Here is an 18,577-nt window from a genome sequence, read left to right on the forward strand (position 1 = left end):
GAATATTTCTGAAGTTATTCTGTGCGTAGACCGGCGCCTAGGTCAACTAAGAGGACCAACACGCGGCTACTATGTTATACTTTGTTCTCAATCTTGTATCTAAATTTAATAAAAGCTATGAAGTTTGTGTGAATATCTATTTTCAGATACCTGAAATTGCTCAGTTTTAAGATATTGAAAAACTTTTAGTATTTTTAGATTCATAGTAAAATTTTTCTTTAATTAAAGTTCCTTCGATCATTTTACTTAACTAGTCAGATTGCTGAGCCTGCCTGTAAAATCATATTTTGCTTAAATGTTTCAAGTTAATTTTTGCTTCAGTCAGAGTCGGTCTAATCTTTTTTCTGAATCAGGTTGTACTACACAGATCGCTGAGCTTGTCTGTAAAACCATTACTTACTTAACTGTTCTAAGCATCCTACCGTGTCTTGCGTCTCGGAAAATAAAAGAAAAAAGATATATAACTCTGCTGTATCCTCGACTTCGGTTTGGCCCTTACTCTCCAACAGCCCGTTTACTGTTATCGTAACATATCAAAATATTTTCCGACATGGTCATAGATCTTACTGCCATAATTACGTGAAAACTGATAATGGTTGTAACAGAAACTAGTTTACGGAAATGTTTATAATATACCTTTATTAAAACGTGGTAAACATTAAGTATGCATATATATCATTTAATGCAAACACGCATTCCTAACAGCAGCACATAGAATTCGAATACCTGCCATTTATCATACACACTTCAGACAAGCGGTTCATTTTTCCAATGTAAGTTCAAAACGATTGAGAAGTTAACAGTGTAAGTACCTATTTAATATCATTAGCCATGACATAAATAAGTTATGTTTAATTACGATAAGAATTTCGAAACTCTTACAGATACTTTAAATAGACAGAAATGTGTTCTTAAGACTGATTTCCATTTCGATATTCATTAATTTTAATATTTACCTCTTGGGGAAATGGATTCGGGTCATAATTTGAAAGGGAATGAGGCATGCAACGTGTATGCGTTGCAAGAAACAGACATTCAGTACGTAATGACCAACGTCAAGAAGAAACACGTGAAATACTTTGATATGCGTTTGTAAGATTTATTACGATATGCTACACTCATAATATTTGCTTATTTTAAGACATTGCCACCACCTACGCCTCACTTCAGTCTAAACCTGTGTAATATGCAGACGATAACTGTTAATAAAGCTGGGAAGGAGGATTAGGACATAATACCTTCTGAGTATGTTACCGCTTTGTTTTCATAGCTATTTACTATATTCGTCGCTGGGTATGTGGAGAACATCTGTGAATGCCACACTCAAGGAGCAAAACAAAGTTTATGGTATATAAGCAAAAAAAGAAAAAAAATACTGTGTGTGAGATCAGGAACATAACAGATCGCTCTGTGTTGAAAGAAACACTGTAGATGAAACTTGATATATGATGAGAAGCAACATAATACCTTTTGGAACACTATACACAGATACAGCTTGCCATATCCGTTGTTCCCCATATACTTATGGATGAAATTTTACTTCAACTAAAGGTTTCGGTATGTCTAGTGCAATAGTATGCTGACATGTAGATGATAGGATGAAATGATAGCTGAATTGATTTTATACTAAATTAAAATAGTTTTATAGACATTGTGACGACAGGAAAAGAGGAGTTGTTATTCTTTTCGCTACTCGTAGTCCTGTGTTCCTTCATTCCCTGTCTTTGACACGAATTTGGAACAGTTCTTGTTTTCATGCCCACAAAACTGTTAGTTTGCAAGCATGCGTTCAGAAGTTCGTGCTTCTAAGACCAGACAACAGTTTATTAACATTTATCACCGGAAACTAAAAGTGACTGGCGCAGATAGAAAAGGATTGAGAGAAAGAAATATGATTTAGCTTTGAACACAAATAACATAACCAGGAAGAAATATCGGTTGGTGGGATAGGAGTGCAGAACCAAGAGGACTCCCGGTATGAACCAGACCTCGAAGACGACGAAAGACTTTCTAAATGGGAGCCGTTGACCAGGTCACGAATCTCTCGGAAATGTGCCCACTCGTTGTCGCAGACCAGAAAAACCAGAGAGTGGCATGCGAGAAGCCAGATCACACAGTTCACTATCAACGACAGGAAAATGGAGTGACTAGTCCGTCATTTCTCACATTCAATGCGAGAACTCTTCGTAATTTTGAAGCACTGGCATTATTGTTTTGGGAAGGGGGACTCACTTACGTGGAGATATACACGTAATTGGTCAGAAGGATATATGTCTAGTTTCTACAAGTTAAACCCTGTTGCCAGAAGGTAATTTATGTCTGTGCATGTAGCCACAAATGAAGAGTCATCCTGGTATTCAAAATAGGGTTATACCCTTTGGTTTCCCGTAAGTCAGACTTTTTTTCCATTTCTGGAATTATATCTTTTTGCGAGAAGAAGACACCTTGGTGTTGCTCTTGTTTTCGTACATTACTATTCCCGTTTGTCGTTCGTCGTCGTCGGCCTCTTGTAGCATGAAAGAAAGGGTGGAATGGAGAAGACAGGCTTGTAGTGAAGTGGGCGAGAAGCGAAGCGCTGAGGTGTAGGCGGTGGCAGTGGCTGTGACAAGGAGGGAGGGAGCGGTGACGCCTGGCGCCTAGCGGCCGAGGAAGCGTATGTTGGTGAAGATGGCGCTGGCGGGCCGGCGGCGGTTGCAGAAGCTGACGGTGCGGCTGGAGTCTCCGCGGCGCGCCTCGTGCAGCGCCACCAGCAGCTGGAAGACGTCCTCGCGCGTCGGCTGGCACAGGTAGCGGTCGTCGGCGGCCTGGTAGCGGCCGTTCTGCCGCTTCCACGGGTAGCGCCGGTAGTAGCGCGACCGCTTCCAGATGGGCTGCGCGCCGGTGCCGATGACGTTGTCGCGCTCCGCGGCGTCGACGTCGTCGTCGTCGGCCGCCTCGACGTACAGCAGCGGCGGCTCGCCCTCGGGCCAGCCGTCCACCAGCAGGCGCGTCAGGTAGGCGCTCAGCAGCTCCAGCTGCTCAGGGTCCGCTGCGGACAGGCAGACAGGGCATGCGTCATCACTACCGCTTCTTACCCAAACTACTTGTTGACTAAGTACAGTAGGCAAAAAAACTGTTCACTGACTGTGTACTGACTTTCCTATATACTGAGTCAGTCCTCCTGACGGTCATTTCGTTTTTGCTTTCTTCGTGTTTTTCATGCAGCCATTTCGCCCTACCTTCCCTGCACTTCCTATTCATTTTATTCCTCAGCGATTTGCTTCTACAGGGTGTTACAAAAAGGTACGGCCAAACTTTCAGGAAACATTCCTCACACACAAATAAAGATGTTATGTGGACATGTGTCCGGAAACGCTTATTTTCCATGTTAGAGCTCATTTTAGTTTCGTCAGTATGTACTGTACTTCCTCGGTTCACCGCCAGTTGGCCCAATTGAAGGAAGGTAATGTTGACTTCGGTGCTTCTGTTGACATGCGACTCATTGCTCTACAGTACTAGCATCAAGCACACCAGTACGTAGCATCAACAGGTTAGTGTTCATCACGAACGTGGTTTTGCAGTCAGTGCAATGTTTACAAATGCGGAGTTGGCAGATGCCCATTTGATGTATGGATTAGCACGGGGCAATAGCCGTGGCGCGGTACGTTTGTATCGAGGCAGATTTCCAGAACGAAGGTGTCCTGACAAGAAGACGTTCGAAGCAATTGATCGGCGTCTTAGGGAGCACGGAACATTCCAGCCTATGACTCGCGACTGGGGAAGACCTAGAACGACGAGGACACCTGCAATGGACGAGGCAATTCCTCGTGCAGTTGACGATAACCCTAATGTCAGCGTCAGAGAAGTTGCTGCTGTACAAGGTAACGTGACCACGTCACTGTATGGAGAGTGCTACGGGAGAACCAGTTCATTCCGTACCATGTACAGCGTGTGCAGGCACTATCAGCAACTGATTGGCCTCCACGGGTACACTTCTGCGAATGGTTCATCCAACAATGTGTCAATCCTCATTTCAGTGCAAATGTTCTCTTTACGGATGAGGCTTCATTCCAACGTGATCAAATTGTAAATTTTCACAATCAACAAGTGTGGGATGACGAGAATCCGCACGCAATTGTGCATTCACGTCATCAACACAGATTTTCTGTGAACGTTTGGGCAGGCATTGTTGGTGATGTCTTGATTGGACCCCATGTTCTTCTACCTACGCTCAATGGAGCACGTTATCATGATTTCATACGGGATACTCTACCTGTGCTGCTAGAACATGTGCCTTTACAAGTACGACACAACATGTGGTTCGTGCACGATGGAGCTCCTGCACATTTCAGTCGAAGTGTTCGTACGCTTCTCAACAACAGATTCGTTGACCGATGGATTGGTAGAGGCGGATCAATTCCATGGCCTCCACGCTCTCCTGACCTCAACCCTCTTGACTTTCATTTATGGGGGCATTTGAAATCTCTTGTCTACGCAACCCCGGTACCAAATGTAGAGACTCTTCGTGCTGGTATTGTGGACGGCTGTGATACAATACGCCATTCTCCAGGGCTGCATCAGCGCATCGGGGATTCCATGTGACGGAGGGTGGATGCATGTATCCACGCTAACGGAGGACATTTTGAACATTTCCTGTAACAAAGTGTATGAAGTCACGCTGGTACGTTCTGTTGCTGTGTGTTTCCATTCCATGATTAATGTGATTTGAAGAGAAGTAATAAAATTAGCTCTAACATGGAAAGTAAACGTTTCCGGACACATGTCCACTTAACATATTTTCTTTCTTTGTGTGTGAGGAATGTTTCCTGAAAGTTTGGCCGTACGTTTTTGTAACACCCTGTATATGTATATATGTATATATGCCGGCCGGTGCGGCCTAGCGGTTCTAGGCCCTTCAGTCTGGAACCGCGCGACCGCTATGGTCGCAGGTTCTAATCCTGCCTCGGGCATGGATCCGTGTGATGTCGTTAGGTTAGTTAGGTTTAAGTATTTCTAAGTTTTAGGGGACTGATGATCTCAGATGTTGAGTTCCATAGTGCTCAGAGGCATTTGAACCATTTTTTTTTTTTTTTTTTTAATCCGAAATGGCAGGGATCCCAAACACTCGAGCAGAATCTAAAAATGGGTCGCAGTAGTGTTTCACACACGGTCCGTTTTACAGATGAGTGATACTTTCCTAAAATTCTCCCAATTAGCCGAAGGCGACCATTCGCCTTCCCTACTACAGTTCTTAAGTGCTGGTTCCATTTAATGTCGCTTTGCAACGTTCCGAGCAGATACGAGGAAATGCTGGAAGTTAATGCCTTCGAATATCTTGTGTGGAAAGTATTAAAAGTGTTTAAAAAGTGAACTTCATTTACCCTTGGTGAAATTGAAGGTTGTTAACATTAAGAGTTCAACGGAAATAATACTTTTAAATGCGGTGAAGAGTGCGGGGGACGAGTTGTCTGATGTGATAAGAGAAGAAACAGAAGTCGATTTAGAAGAGAGAGCGGACCCAGTATTAGAATCAAAATTTAAGAGAGCTTTGGAAGATTTAAGATCAAATAAACAGAAGGGATAGGTAACATTCCATCAGGATTTCTAAAATCATTGGGAAAAGTAACAACAAAACGACTACTCACATTGGTATGTGGAATGTATGAGACTGGAGACATACCAACTGACTTTCGGAAAAGTATCTTCCACACGATTTCGAATACTACAAGAGCTGATATGTCGGAGAATTATCCCACAATCAGCTTAACAGCTCATGCATCCAAGCTTCTGACAAGAATAATATACAGAAGAATGGAATAAAAAACAGAGGGTGTGTTCAACGACGATCATTTTGACTTTAGGAAAAGTAAAGGCACCAGAGAGGCGAATTCTAACGTTGAGGTTGATAATAGAACCAAGACTAAAGAAAAATCAAGACACGTTCATAGGATTTGTCGACCTGCAAAAAGCGTTTGACAGAGTAAAATGGTGCAATACGTTCGAAAGTCTGAGAAAAATAGGGGTAAGCAACAGGGAGTTGCGTATTATACAATATGTACAAGAGCCAAGAGAGAATAATAAGAGTGGAAGACCAAGAACGAAGTACTCGGATTAAAAGGTTGTAATACAGAGATGTAGTCTTTCGCCCCTACTGTTCAATCTGTACATCGAAGAAGCAATGATGGAAATAAAAGAAAGGTGCTGTGTTGGCAGAAGAGCCAACGCCGTGTTGCTAGAGGAGGCCGAAATGCACGCGTTTAATTACACGCAGACTGGCGTGAGGTCTGGAACAGTTAAGGGAATTCTTAGTAGCAAATAAAGTACGTAGTTGATGTAATACTTAACTTTAATCCATAATTGGTTAACATCGGTCTGACGGTACAGGCATCACAAGTTAAATATCTATTGATAATGGCGCCTTGCTAGGTCGTAGCAAATGACGTAGCTGAAGGCTATGCTAACTATCGTCTCGGCAAATGAGAGCGTAATTTGTCAGTGTAGCATCGCTAGCAAAGTCGGCTGTACAACTGGGGCGAGTGCCAGGACGTCTCTCTAGACCTGCCGTGTGGTGGCGCTCGGTCTGCAATCACTGACAGTGGCGACACGCTTCTCCGACGTATACTAATGGACCGCGGCCGATTTAAAGGCTACCACCTAGCAAGTGTGGTGTCTGGCGGTGACACCACAAAAGGTTCAGGAGTGGAATTAAAATTCAAGGTGAACGGATACCAATGATACGATTCTCTGATGACATTGCTGTCCTGAGTGAAAGTGAAGAAGAATTAAATGATCTCCTGAATGGAATGAATAGTCTATTGAGTACAGAATGCGGACAGAGTAAATAAAAGAAAGAAGAAAGTAAAAAGAGGTAGGAGAAATAAGAACAGCGAGAAATATCACATCAGGATTGATGGTAACGAATTAGATGAAGTTAAGGAATTCTATTACTTAGGTAGCAAAACAACCAATGACGGACGGAGCAAGGAGGGAATCAAAAGCAGACTAGCACTGGACATAGGCCTTAATTTGAGGAAGAAATTTCTGAGAATGTATGTACGGATTACAGCATTGTGTGGTAGCGAGACATGGACTGTGGCAAAACGGGGACAGAAGTGAATCGAAGCATTTGACATGTGGTGCTACAGACGGATGTTGAAAATTAGCTTGGACTCATAAGGTAAGGACTGACGTGGTTCTGCGCAGAATCGGAGAGGAAAGGAGATATGTAGAAAACACTGACAAGGAGAAGGGACAGGATGATAGGACATCGGTTAAGACATCAGGGAAGGAGTTCCATGGTACTAGAGAGAGCTGTAGTGCGCAGAAGCTGTAGAGGAAGACAGAGGTTGGAATACGCCCAGCAAATAATTGAGGACGTAGGTTGCAAGTGCTACTCTTAGATGAAGAGCATGGCACAGGAGAGGCATTCGTGGTGGACCGCATCAAACCAGACAGAAGACTCATGACTCACAAAACAAAAAAATCGACGCTATTCAGAGACGGGCTGCTAGATTTGTTACATGTAGATTCTGTCAAGACGTGAATGTTACGGAAATGCTTCGTGAACTCAAATGAGAATCCGTGGAGGGAAGACGTCATTCTTTCCGAGGAACACTCTACATCTATATCCATGTGATTACTCTGCTATTTACAATTAAGTGACTGGCAAAGGGTTGAATGAACCACCTTCAAGCTGTCTCTCTAACGTTCCACTCTCGAACGGCGCGCAGGAAAAACGAGCACTTAAATTTTTCTGTGCGAGCCCTGGTTTCTCTCATTTTATCGTGATGATCATTTCTCCCTCTGTAGGTGGGCGCTAACAGAATGTTTTCGCAATCGGAGGAGAAAACTGGTGATTGAAATTTCATGAGAAGATCCCGTCGCAACGAAAAACGCCTTTGCTTTAATGATTGCCACTCCAATCCACGTTGAAGAAGAAAAAAATAATCGCCAAGATTTCGTGGTGGATTCCTCCTTCTATATATAGTGAATGATATTGTGTACTTAAGGACTGTTGACTGTTGCAGTTGCTCGTGCTAGTGGTTCAAATGGCTCTGAGCACTATGGGACTCAACTGCTGAGGTCATAAGTCCCCTAGAACTTAGAACTACCTAAACCTAACTAACCTAAGGACAACACACACATCCATGCCCGAGGCAGGATTCGAACCTGCGACCGTAGCGGTCGCGCGGTTCCAGACTGTAGCGCCAGAACCGCTCGCCCGTGCTAGTGGCCAGCAAAACATTCACTGCAGTGGTGGCGAGGCGAGTTATGTTCTGGAACGGCCATGAAGTTATGTTACTAAAGTGGATGGAAATAGCGCCTCGCATTTGTAAGTTTGGATTTGGTGCTTACTGGCACGCTGAAGGTAGCTGGTTCACTTGAACGTCATTTCTAAATTTAGTTATAGATTTAGAATTTTCTGGTTTTACGAAATAGTGGTAGTTGTTGTTTCTTAATAATTTCTTGCGTGCATGGAAGGCAAGCGGCCATGATAAATATAGGTCATATTGTGTTTTATGGTCGGATAGAGGGCGTGTGTATTTTGGTCTGTGGCCATAGGGGCCGTGCTTATTGCATTAGCGACCTATTGAAGTAACGTTAATTTTCTATTGTCTATCTGAAGGTTGTCAGTTTAGGTACTGCACGTTTGATTTATTAGTGTCAGCCATTCAGCAAAGACAGACTATTTTGTAAGGTGGGCCTTAAGTCATTGGCTGTGAACTGACAGATCTTTTCACGTAGTATCTAGCTTTTTTTTTTGATCAGAGGAAACTAAACTCCTTAATTCTGTTTATATTTATATTAACGTATTGCTTATATATATATATATATATATATATATATATATATATATATATATATATACTACAGTGTGTCTGCCGCTCATGTTTTCCTGTTTTCAGAAACGTGTATAGTGGTTGACGCGAGCAAACCTCGCCCCGCGAGCTTGTAGCGTGACGGAAATCTCAGGATTTGAACTCAGGGCCGTTCGGACCGCTTAACGCGCGATTTCTCTATTCCATTCAACGAGAGGCTTGTTTTAGGCAGAAGATTTCCTACTGCCCAAAGTTGAGTAAAAGTTCACCCTTTCGATCGTGTGTTTGTGAAATCGTAATAGATTAACGTTTGTTCGCGTCCGTCACATGTTCATCAAATTGACTTTTTGCATAAAGTCTAGAATCTTCCGGCCGATGTGTATAGTAGAAGGCTAACTGTAAACAGAACAATTAGTAGTACCCTTCAGGTCAGATAGCATCAAATTAATTTTACCTTTTCAGTAAGTGTAAAACTGAGTGAGAAAGGCGATAGCCGACATTGGAAACAGTTGGTTATGTGTTGTCACTGGCACGTAAAGGGGCCGTTGTCACAAGTGTGACGGTTAATATTGGAAATACTAATTGTGGATAGGGCCTTGATATGCAAATGATGTTAATTGATTATTAATGCTGATGAATTCATGTATATGTGTAATCAATAAAGAAGTGTTGCAACTACAAAACCGGTTGTGTTACTGGTGTACAAGGTTAGAGTATGCAATTGCCACACCACACGTATCATGTCTGTGGCACTATCTCCCCTACTTCGCGATAATACAAAACGAGCCTCACTTCTTTGAACTTTTTCAGTATCATCCGTCAGTCCCACCTGATACGGATTCCACACCGCACAGCAATACTCCAGATTAGGGCGGACAAGTGTATTGTGTGCAGTCTCTTTAGTAGATCTGTTGCACCTTCTAAGTGTTCTGCTCTCATCGAGAATTCACATACGGCAAAGGTCTCTCGATGGCTGGAGAAATGTCGCTATTTGGGAGAAAGGATGGCTGCAAAGGAAGAACTTCGCCCTGGACATTCGGTGAAGTGGTCAATATGGAGGTCTCTCAGTAGTTCACGATCAAACACAACGAGATACAAGACCAATTTGCGGACTTGGGGTTTCTCTGTGGACTCAGTTCTTTGCCAGTGTGGCGGTGAGCAGACTAACAGCCATTTCCTTCAGTGTTCCTCATCACCAACCACCTACACCATGCAAGACCTTATAAGAGCTACACCAAATGCGCTTGAAGTGTCCAATTTTTGGTCTTCTTTTGTGTAAAATTATGTCAAGTATGTTTTCGCAGCCATTTACGCTTCGAGTAGGCTCATGAACTAACTGTTCAACGCAATTTTCTAAGAAAGCATTCAGTACAACTTCGGATGACTGTTTACGTCTGCCGCCAGCAGATTACTTAGAGAAGCGGCATTTTAAGTGGACTGCAGAACGATTCTTCTGCCGCCAGTGTACATTCCACGTAGGAATCACGAAGATAAAAGAAATTGGGGCTCTTACGGAGGTTTATAGAGTCATTTTTTACTATCTCTGTTTGCAAATAGAACAGAAAAGGAAATTACTAGTAGTGGTATGTGTTACTGTCTGCCACGCACTATGCAGTGGCTTGCTGAGTATGTATGTAGATGCAAATGTAGAAAGGGCGTGAGACTTGTCTCCGATCTCTGTCGGTTCTGATGTTTCTATTTCCACTGTTCTTGCACCGTTTTAGATGGCTGCGGGTGGATACTGTTCCTAGAAGACTTGCTGGACATTCTGCGTTGATACACATACAAAACTGCCGTTTTCATCAAAGATGTAGTCATCGGTGCGTCCAAGCACGATAGCTCTTTTCTGCCATCCTGCCATGTCTTCACATCGACCCATATTACTGCCCTCATTCCATACAACCGAGAGACACATGACACTTGACTGTCATGATTTCTGTCCCGGTGGTTGGTTATTCTCGTATAAGTTGGGTATACTCGTATAACCACCACACCAAACCAAGCAGTGTGCTCTGTAAACGTCACGTGTTTCCTGTTATGAGATTATAATTTTCATACACAAATGTCGGTGCTTATACTATATACCGAGATCGGATCGCACTAAATTCCATATACGCTACAGCAACGTACTCAAATGGAAATCTTTTAATCGCCTTTATACAGTGAGGTGACAAAAGTCGTAAGTTATCTCCAGAAATCGTGTCGGATCTCTGTATGATCGTCGTAGTGCAGCAACTCGAAGTGGCAATGACTCAGCAAGTCGTTGGGAGACCCCAACAGAAATATTGAACCATGTTGCCTCTACAGCCGTATATAATTGCGATAGCGTTGCTGGTACAGGATTTTGTGCACGAGCTGACCTCTCGCGGTCAAATCATCCTCCCAAATTGTGACGAATATTATTCACCCTATCGCGAACAATTCTGGGGCGATAACATGGTGCATTTTCTTGGGAATACGAAGTCCATGAACGGGTGCAGTGGTCGCCAAGTAGCCGAACTTAGCCGTTTCCAGCCAATTATCGGTCCAGTTGGACCAGAGGACCTAGTCCGTTCTGTTAAACACAGGTCACACCATCACGGAGGCACCACCAGCTTGCACAGTGCCTTGTTGACAACTTGGGTCCATGGCCTCGTGGGGTCTGCGCCACACTCGAACCCTACCATCAGCTCTTAAAAACTGAAATCTCATCTCACGTGACCAGGCCACGGTTTTACAAGAGTCGAGGGTCCAATCCATATGGTCGCGAGCCCGGGAGAGGCGTTGCAGGTGACATCGTGCTGTTAGCAACGGCACTCGCGTCGGTTGTCTTCTATCATGGCCAACTAACATGAGATTTCGCTGTACGGTGCTAACGAAGCTATTCGTCGTACGTCTCCCATTGTCTTCTGCGGTCAATTCAGGCCGTGTTACTTGTCTGTTAGCAGTGACACCTCTACGGAAACGCTGCTGCTCATGGTCGTTAAGTGAGCACCGCCGACCACTGCTTCGTCCGTGGTGAGCGTTAATGCCTGAAATTTGGTGTTCTCGGCACACTCTTGACACTGTGGATCGCGGAATACTGAATTCGCTAACGGTTCACCAAATGAAACGTCCAAGGCGTCTAGCCCCAACTAGCATTCCGCGTTCAAAGTCTGTTAATTCGCATGATGTGGCCACAACCACGGACGAATCCTTTCCACATGAATCAGCTCAGTGCACAATGACAGCTCCGACAGCGCACAGCCCTTTTATACACTACCGGTCTTTAAAATTGCTACACCACGAAGATGACGTGCTACAGACGCGAAATTTAACCGACAGGAAGAAGATGCAGTGATATGCAAATGATTAGCTTTTCAGACCATTCACACAAGGTTGGCGATACCTACAACGTGCTGACACGAGGAAAGGTTCCAAACAATTTCCCATACAGAAACAGCGGTTGACCGGCGTTGCCTGGTGAAACGTTGTTGTCATGCCTCGTGTAAGGAGGAGAAATGCGTAGCACCACGTTTCCGACTTTGATAAAGGTCGGATTGTAGACTATCGCGATTGCGGTTTATCGTATCGGACTTTGCTGCTCGCGTTGGTCGAGATCCAATGACTGTTAGCATAATATGGAATCGGTGGGTTCAGGCGGGTAATACGGAACGCCGTGCTGGATCCCAACGGCCTAGTATCACTAGCAGTCGAGATGACAGGCATCTTATCCGCATGGCTGAAACGGTTCGTGCAGCCACGTTAACAGATGGGGACGTTTGCAAGACAACAACCATCTGCACGAACCGTTCGACGACGTTTGCAGCAGCATAGACTATCAGCTCGGAGAACATGGCTGCGGTTGCCCTTGACGCTGCATCACAGACAGGAGCGCCTGCGATGGTGTGCTCAACGACGAACCTGGGTGCACGAACGGCAAAAAGTCATTTTTTCGGATGAATCCAGGTTCTGTTTGCAGCATCATGATGGTCGCATCCGTGTTTGGCGACATTGCGGTGAGCGCACATTGGAAGCGTGTATTCGTCATCGCCATACTGGCGTATCACCCGGCGTGATGATATGGGATGCCATTGGTTACACGTCTCGGTCACCTCTTGTTTGCATTGACGGCACTTTGAACAGTGGACGTAACATTTCAGATGTGTTACGACCCGTGGCTCTACCCTTCATTCAATCCCTGCGAATACCTACATTTCAGCAGGATAATGCACGACCGCATGTTGCGCTTCCTGTACGGGCCTTTCTGGATACAGAAAATGTTCGACTGCTGCCCTGGCCAGCACATTCTCCAGATCTCTCACCAATTGAAAACGTCTGGTCAATGGTAGCCGAGCAACCGGCTCGTCACAGTACGCCAGTCAGTACTCCTGATGAACTGTGCTATCGTGCTGAAGCTGCATGGGCAGCTGTACCTGTACACGCCATCCAAGCTCTGTTTGACTCAATGGTCAGGCGATAAAGGCCGTTATTACGGCCAGAAGTGCTTGTTCTGGTTACTGATTTCTCAGGATCTATGCATCCAAATTGCGTGAAAATGTAATCATATGTCAGTTCTAGTATAATATATTTGTCCAATGAATACTCGTTTATCATCTGCATTTATTCTTGGTGTAGCAATGTTAATGGCCAGTATTGTACCTTGTGTACGCGCTACTTCCGCCATCTATGTATGTACATATTGCTATCCAATGGCTTTTGTCACCTCAGTGTTAATATCAGTTACATCTACATCTACATAAGCTAACTCCGTTGTTATTCTGAAAATTATTTCTATTCCCTTTATAAGTATCAGAAATTGTCGGTATTCACAAGCAGTGATTTCGCAACTTTTTTATAGGGAATGTCATGAAAGAATCTTGTACGTATATCACTGTAGATTTTCATATTCACTTAGAAAGAGGAAAATGTTACAGCCTCGACAATTACAGAAGTCGACAGTGTCGAAATACGACACGTCGAGGCGGTATGGTCGTAAGTGATACTCCTTAGTAGGAACTTCAGAATAAATGGAATCTGTTCATTCACCGTTGTCCGCTTTTAGTCTCCTCTTCCCTGTAGGCATTACGTCGCCACGAATGTGGCGGAGAATTTTTCCTTCGTCATTTTGGTTAACCGGAAGAGTGTCGCACAAAAACAGTGAAAGGAAAAAAGCGGAGCCAGGCAGTATTTCTTTCTGTCTTTTCAGTTCATATCGTTGTCTCTTTTTTGAAAAGAGATATAATTTTTCCAAGCGTGTATCAACAAGCTGACTGTACGCACAACGACAAACCGTCAGCCGCGTCTAGCGGCACTGCATTGTTCGTTGTCAAAGTCAGCTTGCATCCCTAGGCATTTTCCGTTCGCCAAAGCAAAAATTGGAGCCACATTAGCGCTCTTGCATGCAGCGCCACAAAACACGTTTGTGTGGGCGGAGCTCGGCAATCCAGCCGCTACGCTCCCACCGGCGCAACAAAACGCCACTGCGTGTAATCCGACGAGATTGCCGCCTGGCGGCTGGATCACTGTACTGCGGCCGTGGTCGGGGCTCCGCCGTGCCCACGCAGCCGATGGCGCGAGGGCGATTAACCACATTAGGGGCCTGTTTACCGCCGGCGTGTGGCGCACTGAATGGCAGTCTCATGCTTTTAGGCGCTAATGGGAGGCCGCCATGCTACAATTACTTTTACACCGGCAGGAGCTACGAAAATTGTAATAGAGGTACTCCATACAAATTATAGAAATGTCTGTACGTACACTACGTGATCAAAATTATCCGGAAACCTGGCTGAAAATGACTTACAAGTTCGTGGCTCCCTCCATCTGAAATTCAATATGGTGTTGGCCCGCCCTTAGCCTTGATGACACCTTCCACTCTCGCAAGCATACGTTCTATTAGGTGCTGGAAATGTTCTTGGGGAATAGCAGCTCATTCTTCACAGATTGCTGCACTGAGGAGAAGTCTCGATGACGGTCTGTGAGGCCTGGCACGAATTCCGCGTTCAAAAGCATCTCAAAGGTGTTCTATAGGGTTCAGGTCAGGACTTTCTGCAGACCAGTCCATTACAGGGATGTTATTGTCGTGTAACTACTCCAACACAGGCTGTACATTATGAACAGGTGCTCGATTGTGTTGAATGATGCAGTCGCCATCCACGAATTGCTCTTCAACAGTGGGAAGCAAGAAGGTGGTTAAAACATCATTGTAGGCCTGTGGTGTGGCAGTGGCACGCAAAACAACAAGGGGTGCAAGCCCCCTCCATGAAAAACACGATCACACCATAACACCACCGCCTCCGAATTTTACTGTTGGCACTACACACGCTGGCAGATGACGTTCACCGGGCATTCGCCGAACCCATACCCTGTTATCGGATTGCCACATTGTGTGCCGTGATTTGTCACTCCACACAACGTTTTTCCACTGTTCAATCGTCCAATGTTTACGCTCCTTATACTAAGCGAGGCGTCGTTTGGCATTTACTGCCGTCATGTGTGACTTACGAGCAGCCGTTCGACCATGAAGTCCACGTTCTCTCACCTCCTGCCTAACTGTCATAGTACTTGCCGTGGATCCTGATGCAGTTTGGAATTATTGTGTAATGGTCTGGACAGGTGTCTCCCTATTACGCATTACGACCCTCTTCAACTGTCGGCGGTCTGTTTCAGTCAACAGACGACGTCGGCCTGTACGCTTTTGTGGTGTACGTGTCCCTTCACGTTTCCACTTCACTATCACATCGGAAACAGTGGACCTAGGTACGTTTAGGAGTGTGGAAATCTCGCTTACAGACATGTGTCGCCGGTGACACCCAATCACCTGACCACGTTCAAAGTCCGTGAGTTCCACGGAGCGCCCTATTCTGCTCTGTCACGATGTATAATGACTACTGAGGTCGCTGATATGGAGTATGTGGCTGTAGGTGAATGCACAATGCACCTGATACGAAAAACGTATGTTTTTGTGGGTGTGAGGATACTTTTGCTCATATAGTGTATGTATCTATATATGTTACACATATCTTCCTAAGGAAATTGGCCCATTCCAATGAAACTTGGCACACATATCACTTACTGTCTGGAAAGCGTCACTATAGGATAAGAATCACCCGATTAATCAAAGGTGTGGAATTGCAGTGTAGCCCACAACGCGAGAATACCTATACTTCAGTTATCCAGTGTTTGAGAATGACAGCACTTACAGACTTACAACAAAATTTACACATAATTTCAAACCTTTAAGTAACTTTTTCTCCCCTTCGACCCGTACAAATTAATGAAAGGAATTTGTCGCATACTACATTTTTCGCTGTTACGCAATAAAAATGCCACACGCAGCGAACATTTTAATTTATTATTCTTTACTCCTAACTATGTTCCTGGCATTTCGCTGACAGTGTTCAAATATACCAATAAATTTACCAGAAACATTACGTCATTGTACGAGAGTTACTTCAGGAGATACGTCGTCTCAAACACGGAATGCATGAAAAGCTGCCACATCGTGCAAGACGTTTTAATTTATTACTCCTTTGTTCACAAAATATATCGCAGACAGACACTGTATGCATCTGGAAAATTACACCACTGTAGAGAACACAGTTCAGGAGATACGAAGTAATAAACATTACACGGCGTGAAAATTGAAGCTCAGGGCGAAATTCGCTAGACATACGGGTGAAATATGAGTACAAACTCCCGCGAAATGTCTTCAATATGCGTGAAAGATATTTGACACATGCGTATGCCAGCAAAGCGATGGGTAAAAATCTCATTCTGAACCCCTAGAAAGGTTTCAATTAAGTTTGGTTTGACATATTAGTTACTATCTGGAAATAAATACTGTAGGGATGAAAACCACCTGCCTCCTATTAGGGGGTTTGTGATAAAGTGGAGAGAGAAGGGAGGAAGAGATGGTGAAAGTGAGCGGGAAGGAGTAGAGAGGCACAGAAGGGAGGAGGAGGAGATAGACAGAGGTAGGGGAGGGGGAAATGACCAGATTAAGGGGACATGGCGAAATGGACAGAGAAGAGGAAATGAACAGACACAGGGGGAGGATAGACAGAGAGCTGAGGAAGAAAGACATGAAGAAAGGCAAGGAGGCAATGGACAGAGAAAGGAAAGAGGGGGAGATGAACACAGAAAGGAACGCAGATGCGATGATTACGGAGAGGATGAGTAAGAAGTGGACAAAGAGAGTGGGGGGAGGAAACTGACAAAGAGAGAAGGAGGAGGAGATGGTCAGAGGGAGAAGGAGCAGATGGAAAGAGGTGGGAGGAGCAGATTAACAGGGAGATGGGAAGGTGGAGACAGGCAGAGTGAGGGGCAGGAGGAGATGGTCAGGAAGGGAGGGGTAGAGGGGGTGTACAGAGAGAGGGGTGGTAGAGATGAACAGAAAAGAGAGGTGGAGGTGATGGCAGGGGCAGGGGGGATGGATAGAGAGAGGAGAAGTGTTAAAAGAGAGAGCGGAAGGGTAGAGAGAGAGAGGGTACGGATGAGGTAGATAGGGAGAGGGGAAAGGAGGAGACAGACAGATAGATGACAAGACTAACAGAATACTGGAGTAAATAAATACCCGGGAAACGGCGCATTTCTAAGCTGGCTCTAATTATGAAGATGTCTACTGTGATTGCTTTCAAGAACTGGAAAGGTTTATAGTTATTCATCCAGTATTACTGAATGAACGAACTTAGTGAGTTGCTACGAACTTTACACATAATTTCAAATCCTTACGAAAATTTTTGTCGCTGACACCTGAGACAAAATGATGAAACGAAAAAAGTTTATCTTTTTCAACATTTCCCCTGTTTATGCTGAAAAACTGACACATCTTACATGATGTCTTATTTCATCACTCCTTTGATACTAACTATATTTGCATCACACTTTACAGACACTGTCCACATACACCACTCAACATTCCTGCAAAGTGAATCACTGTACGACTCATAGTTCAGGAGATACGACGTCAAAAACACTGAGATGCGTGAAAAACTAGGTTTTCTTGAAACGGAGGGCAAATTATCTGGATAATTCTCATGCAGTGTTTGATAATGAGAACACTTAGCAATTTCCAACAAACTTTAGACATAATTTCAAATTTCTCGTTCACATGCTTAACGCCACATATTTAACACATTATCTCATTTTTAAAGTAAACATAATTTGAAGACGTTTTATACTATAGGTGAGTTCGATTCTTTAACGAATCTGGGGATTACTGGTTACCTACTGCGAAACTTATGCGGTTCAAAAATGGCTCTGAGCACTATGGGACTTAACTTCTGAGGTCATCAGTCCCCTAGAACTTAGAAATACTTAAACCTAACTAACCTAAGGACATCACACACACCCATTCCCGAGGCAGGATTCGAACCTGCGACCGTAGCGGTCGCGCGGTTCCAGACTGTAGCGCCCAGAACCACTCGGCCACTCTGGCCGGCAACTTATGCGGAAAAGAACGCGGTGGGATTATCAGCCACCTTCATCTCATAGGAGTACAAATGGAAATGTGTGACATTGGAGCATAACTTCGCAACACCTCGGGTTTTTTTAACCAAATTTTTTAGGTACGTGATTTATTATTTGCGTAAAAGTACTTTGTAAGTGAAGTTCAACACTTCCATTTCGGATGAGGCTGTGGATGACGTAAAAATGGTAGAAAACGACTTGTTGACGTTTACCTCTTGTATTTAGTTGCGTTGGAATACTTAAAAAAAAAAAAAAACTGTCTTTTATTTGTGCTATGCGGTGTGTCAGTCAGGTCACGAGAACGAGCACTGCAGCGATTGTACAATTTTGCTAACGTGATTAGAGACCTA

At 44.3% G+C, this 18,577-nt stretch overlaps 1 protein-coding gene across 1 annotated transcript in view; it reads right to left on the reverse strand.

The window, feature by feature from the left end:
• Positions 1 to 618: 618 nt before the first annotated feature.
• Positions 619 to 18,577, reverse strand: part of LOC126262978 (uncharacterized) — a 266,768-nt gene continuing 248,809 nt past the window's right edge. The window contains exon 3 of the mRNA XM_049959929.1: positions 619 to 3,028. Within this exon, the coding sequence (XP_049815886.1) occupies positions 2,637 to 3,028 (392 nt within the window). The 3' untranslated portion in view covers positions 619 to 2,636. The remainder of the gene's footprint in view (positions 3,029 to 18,577) is intronic.

This window comes from Schistocerca nitens, chromosome 6 (genome assembly GCF_023898315.1).
Source record: "Schistocerca nitens isolate TAMUIC-IGC-003100 chromosome 6, iqSchNite1.1, whole genome shotgun sequence".
Classification (NCBI taxonomy): Eukaryota; Metazoa; Arthropoda; class Insecta; order Orthoptera; family Acrididae; genus Schistocerca; species Schistocerca nitens.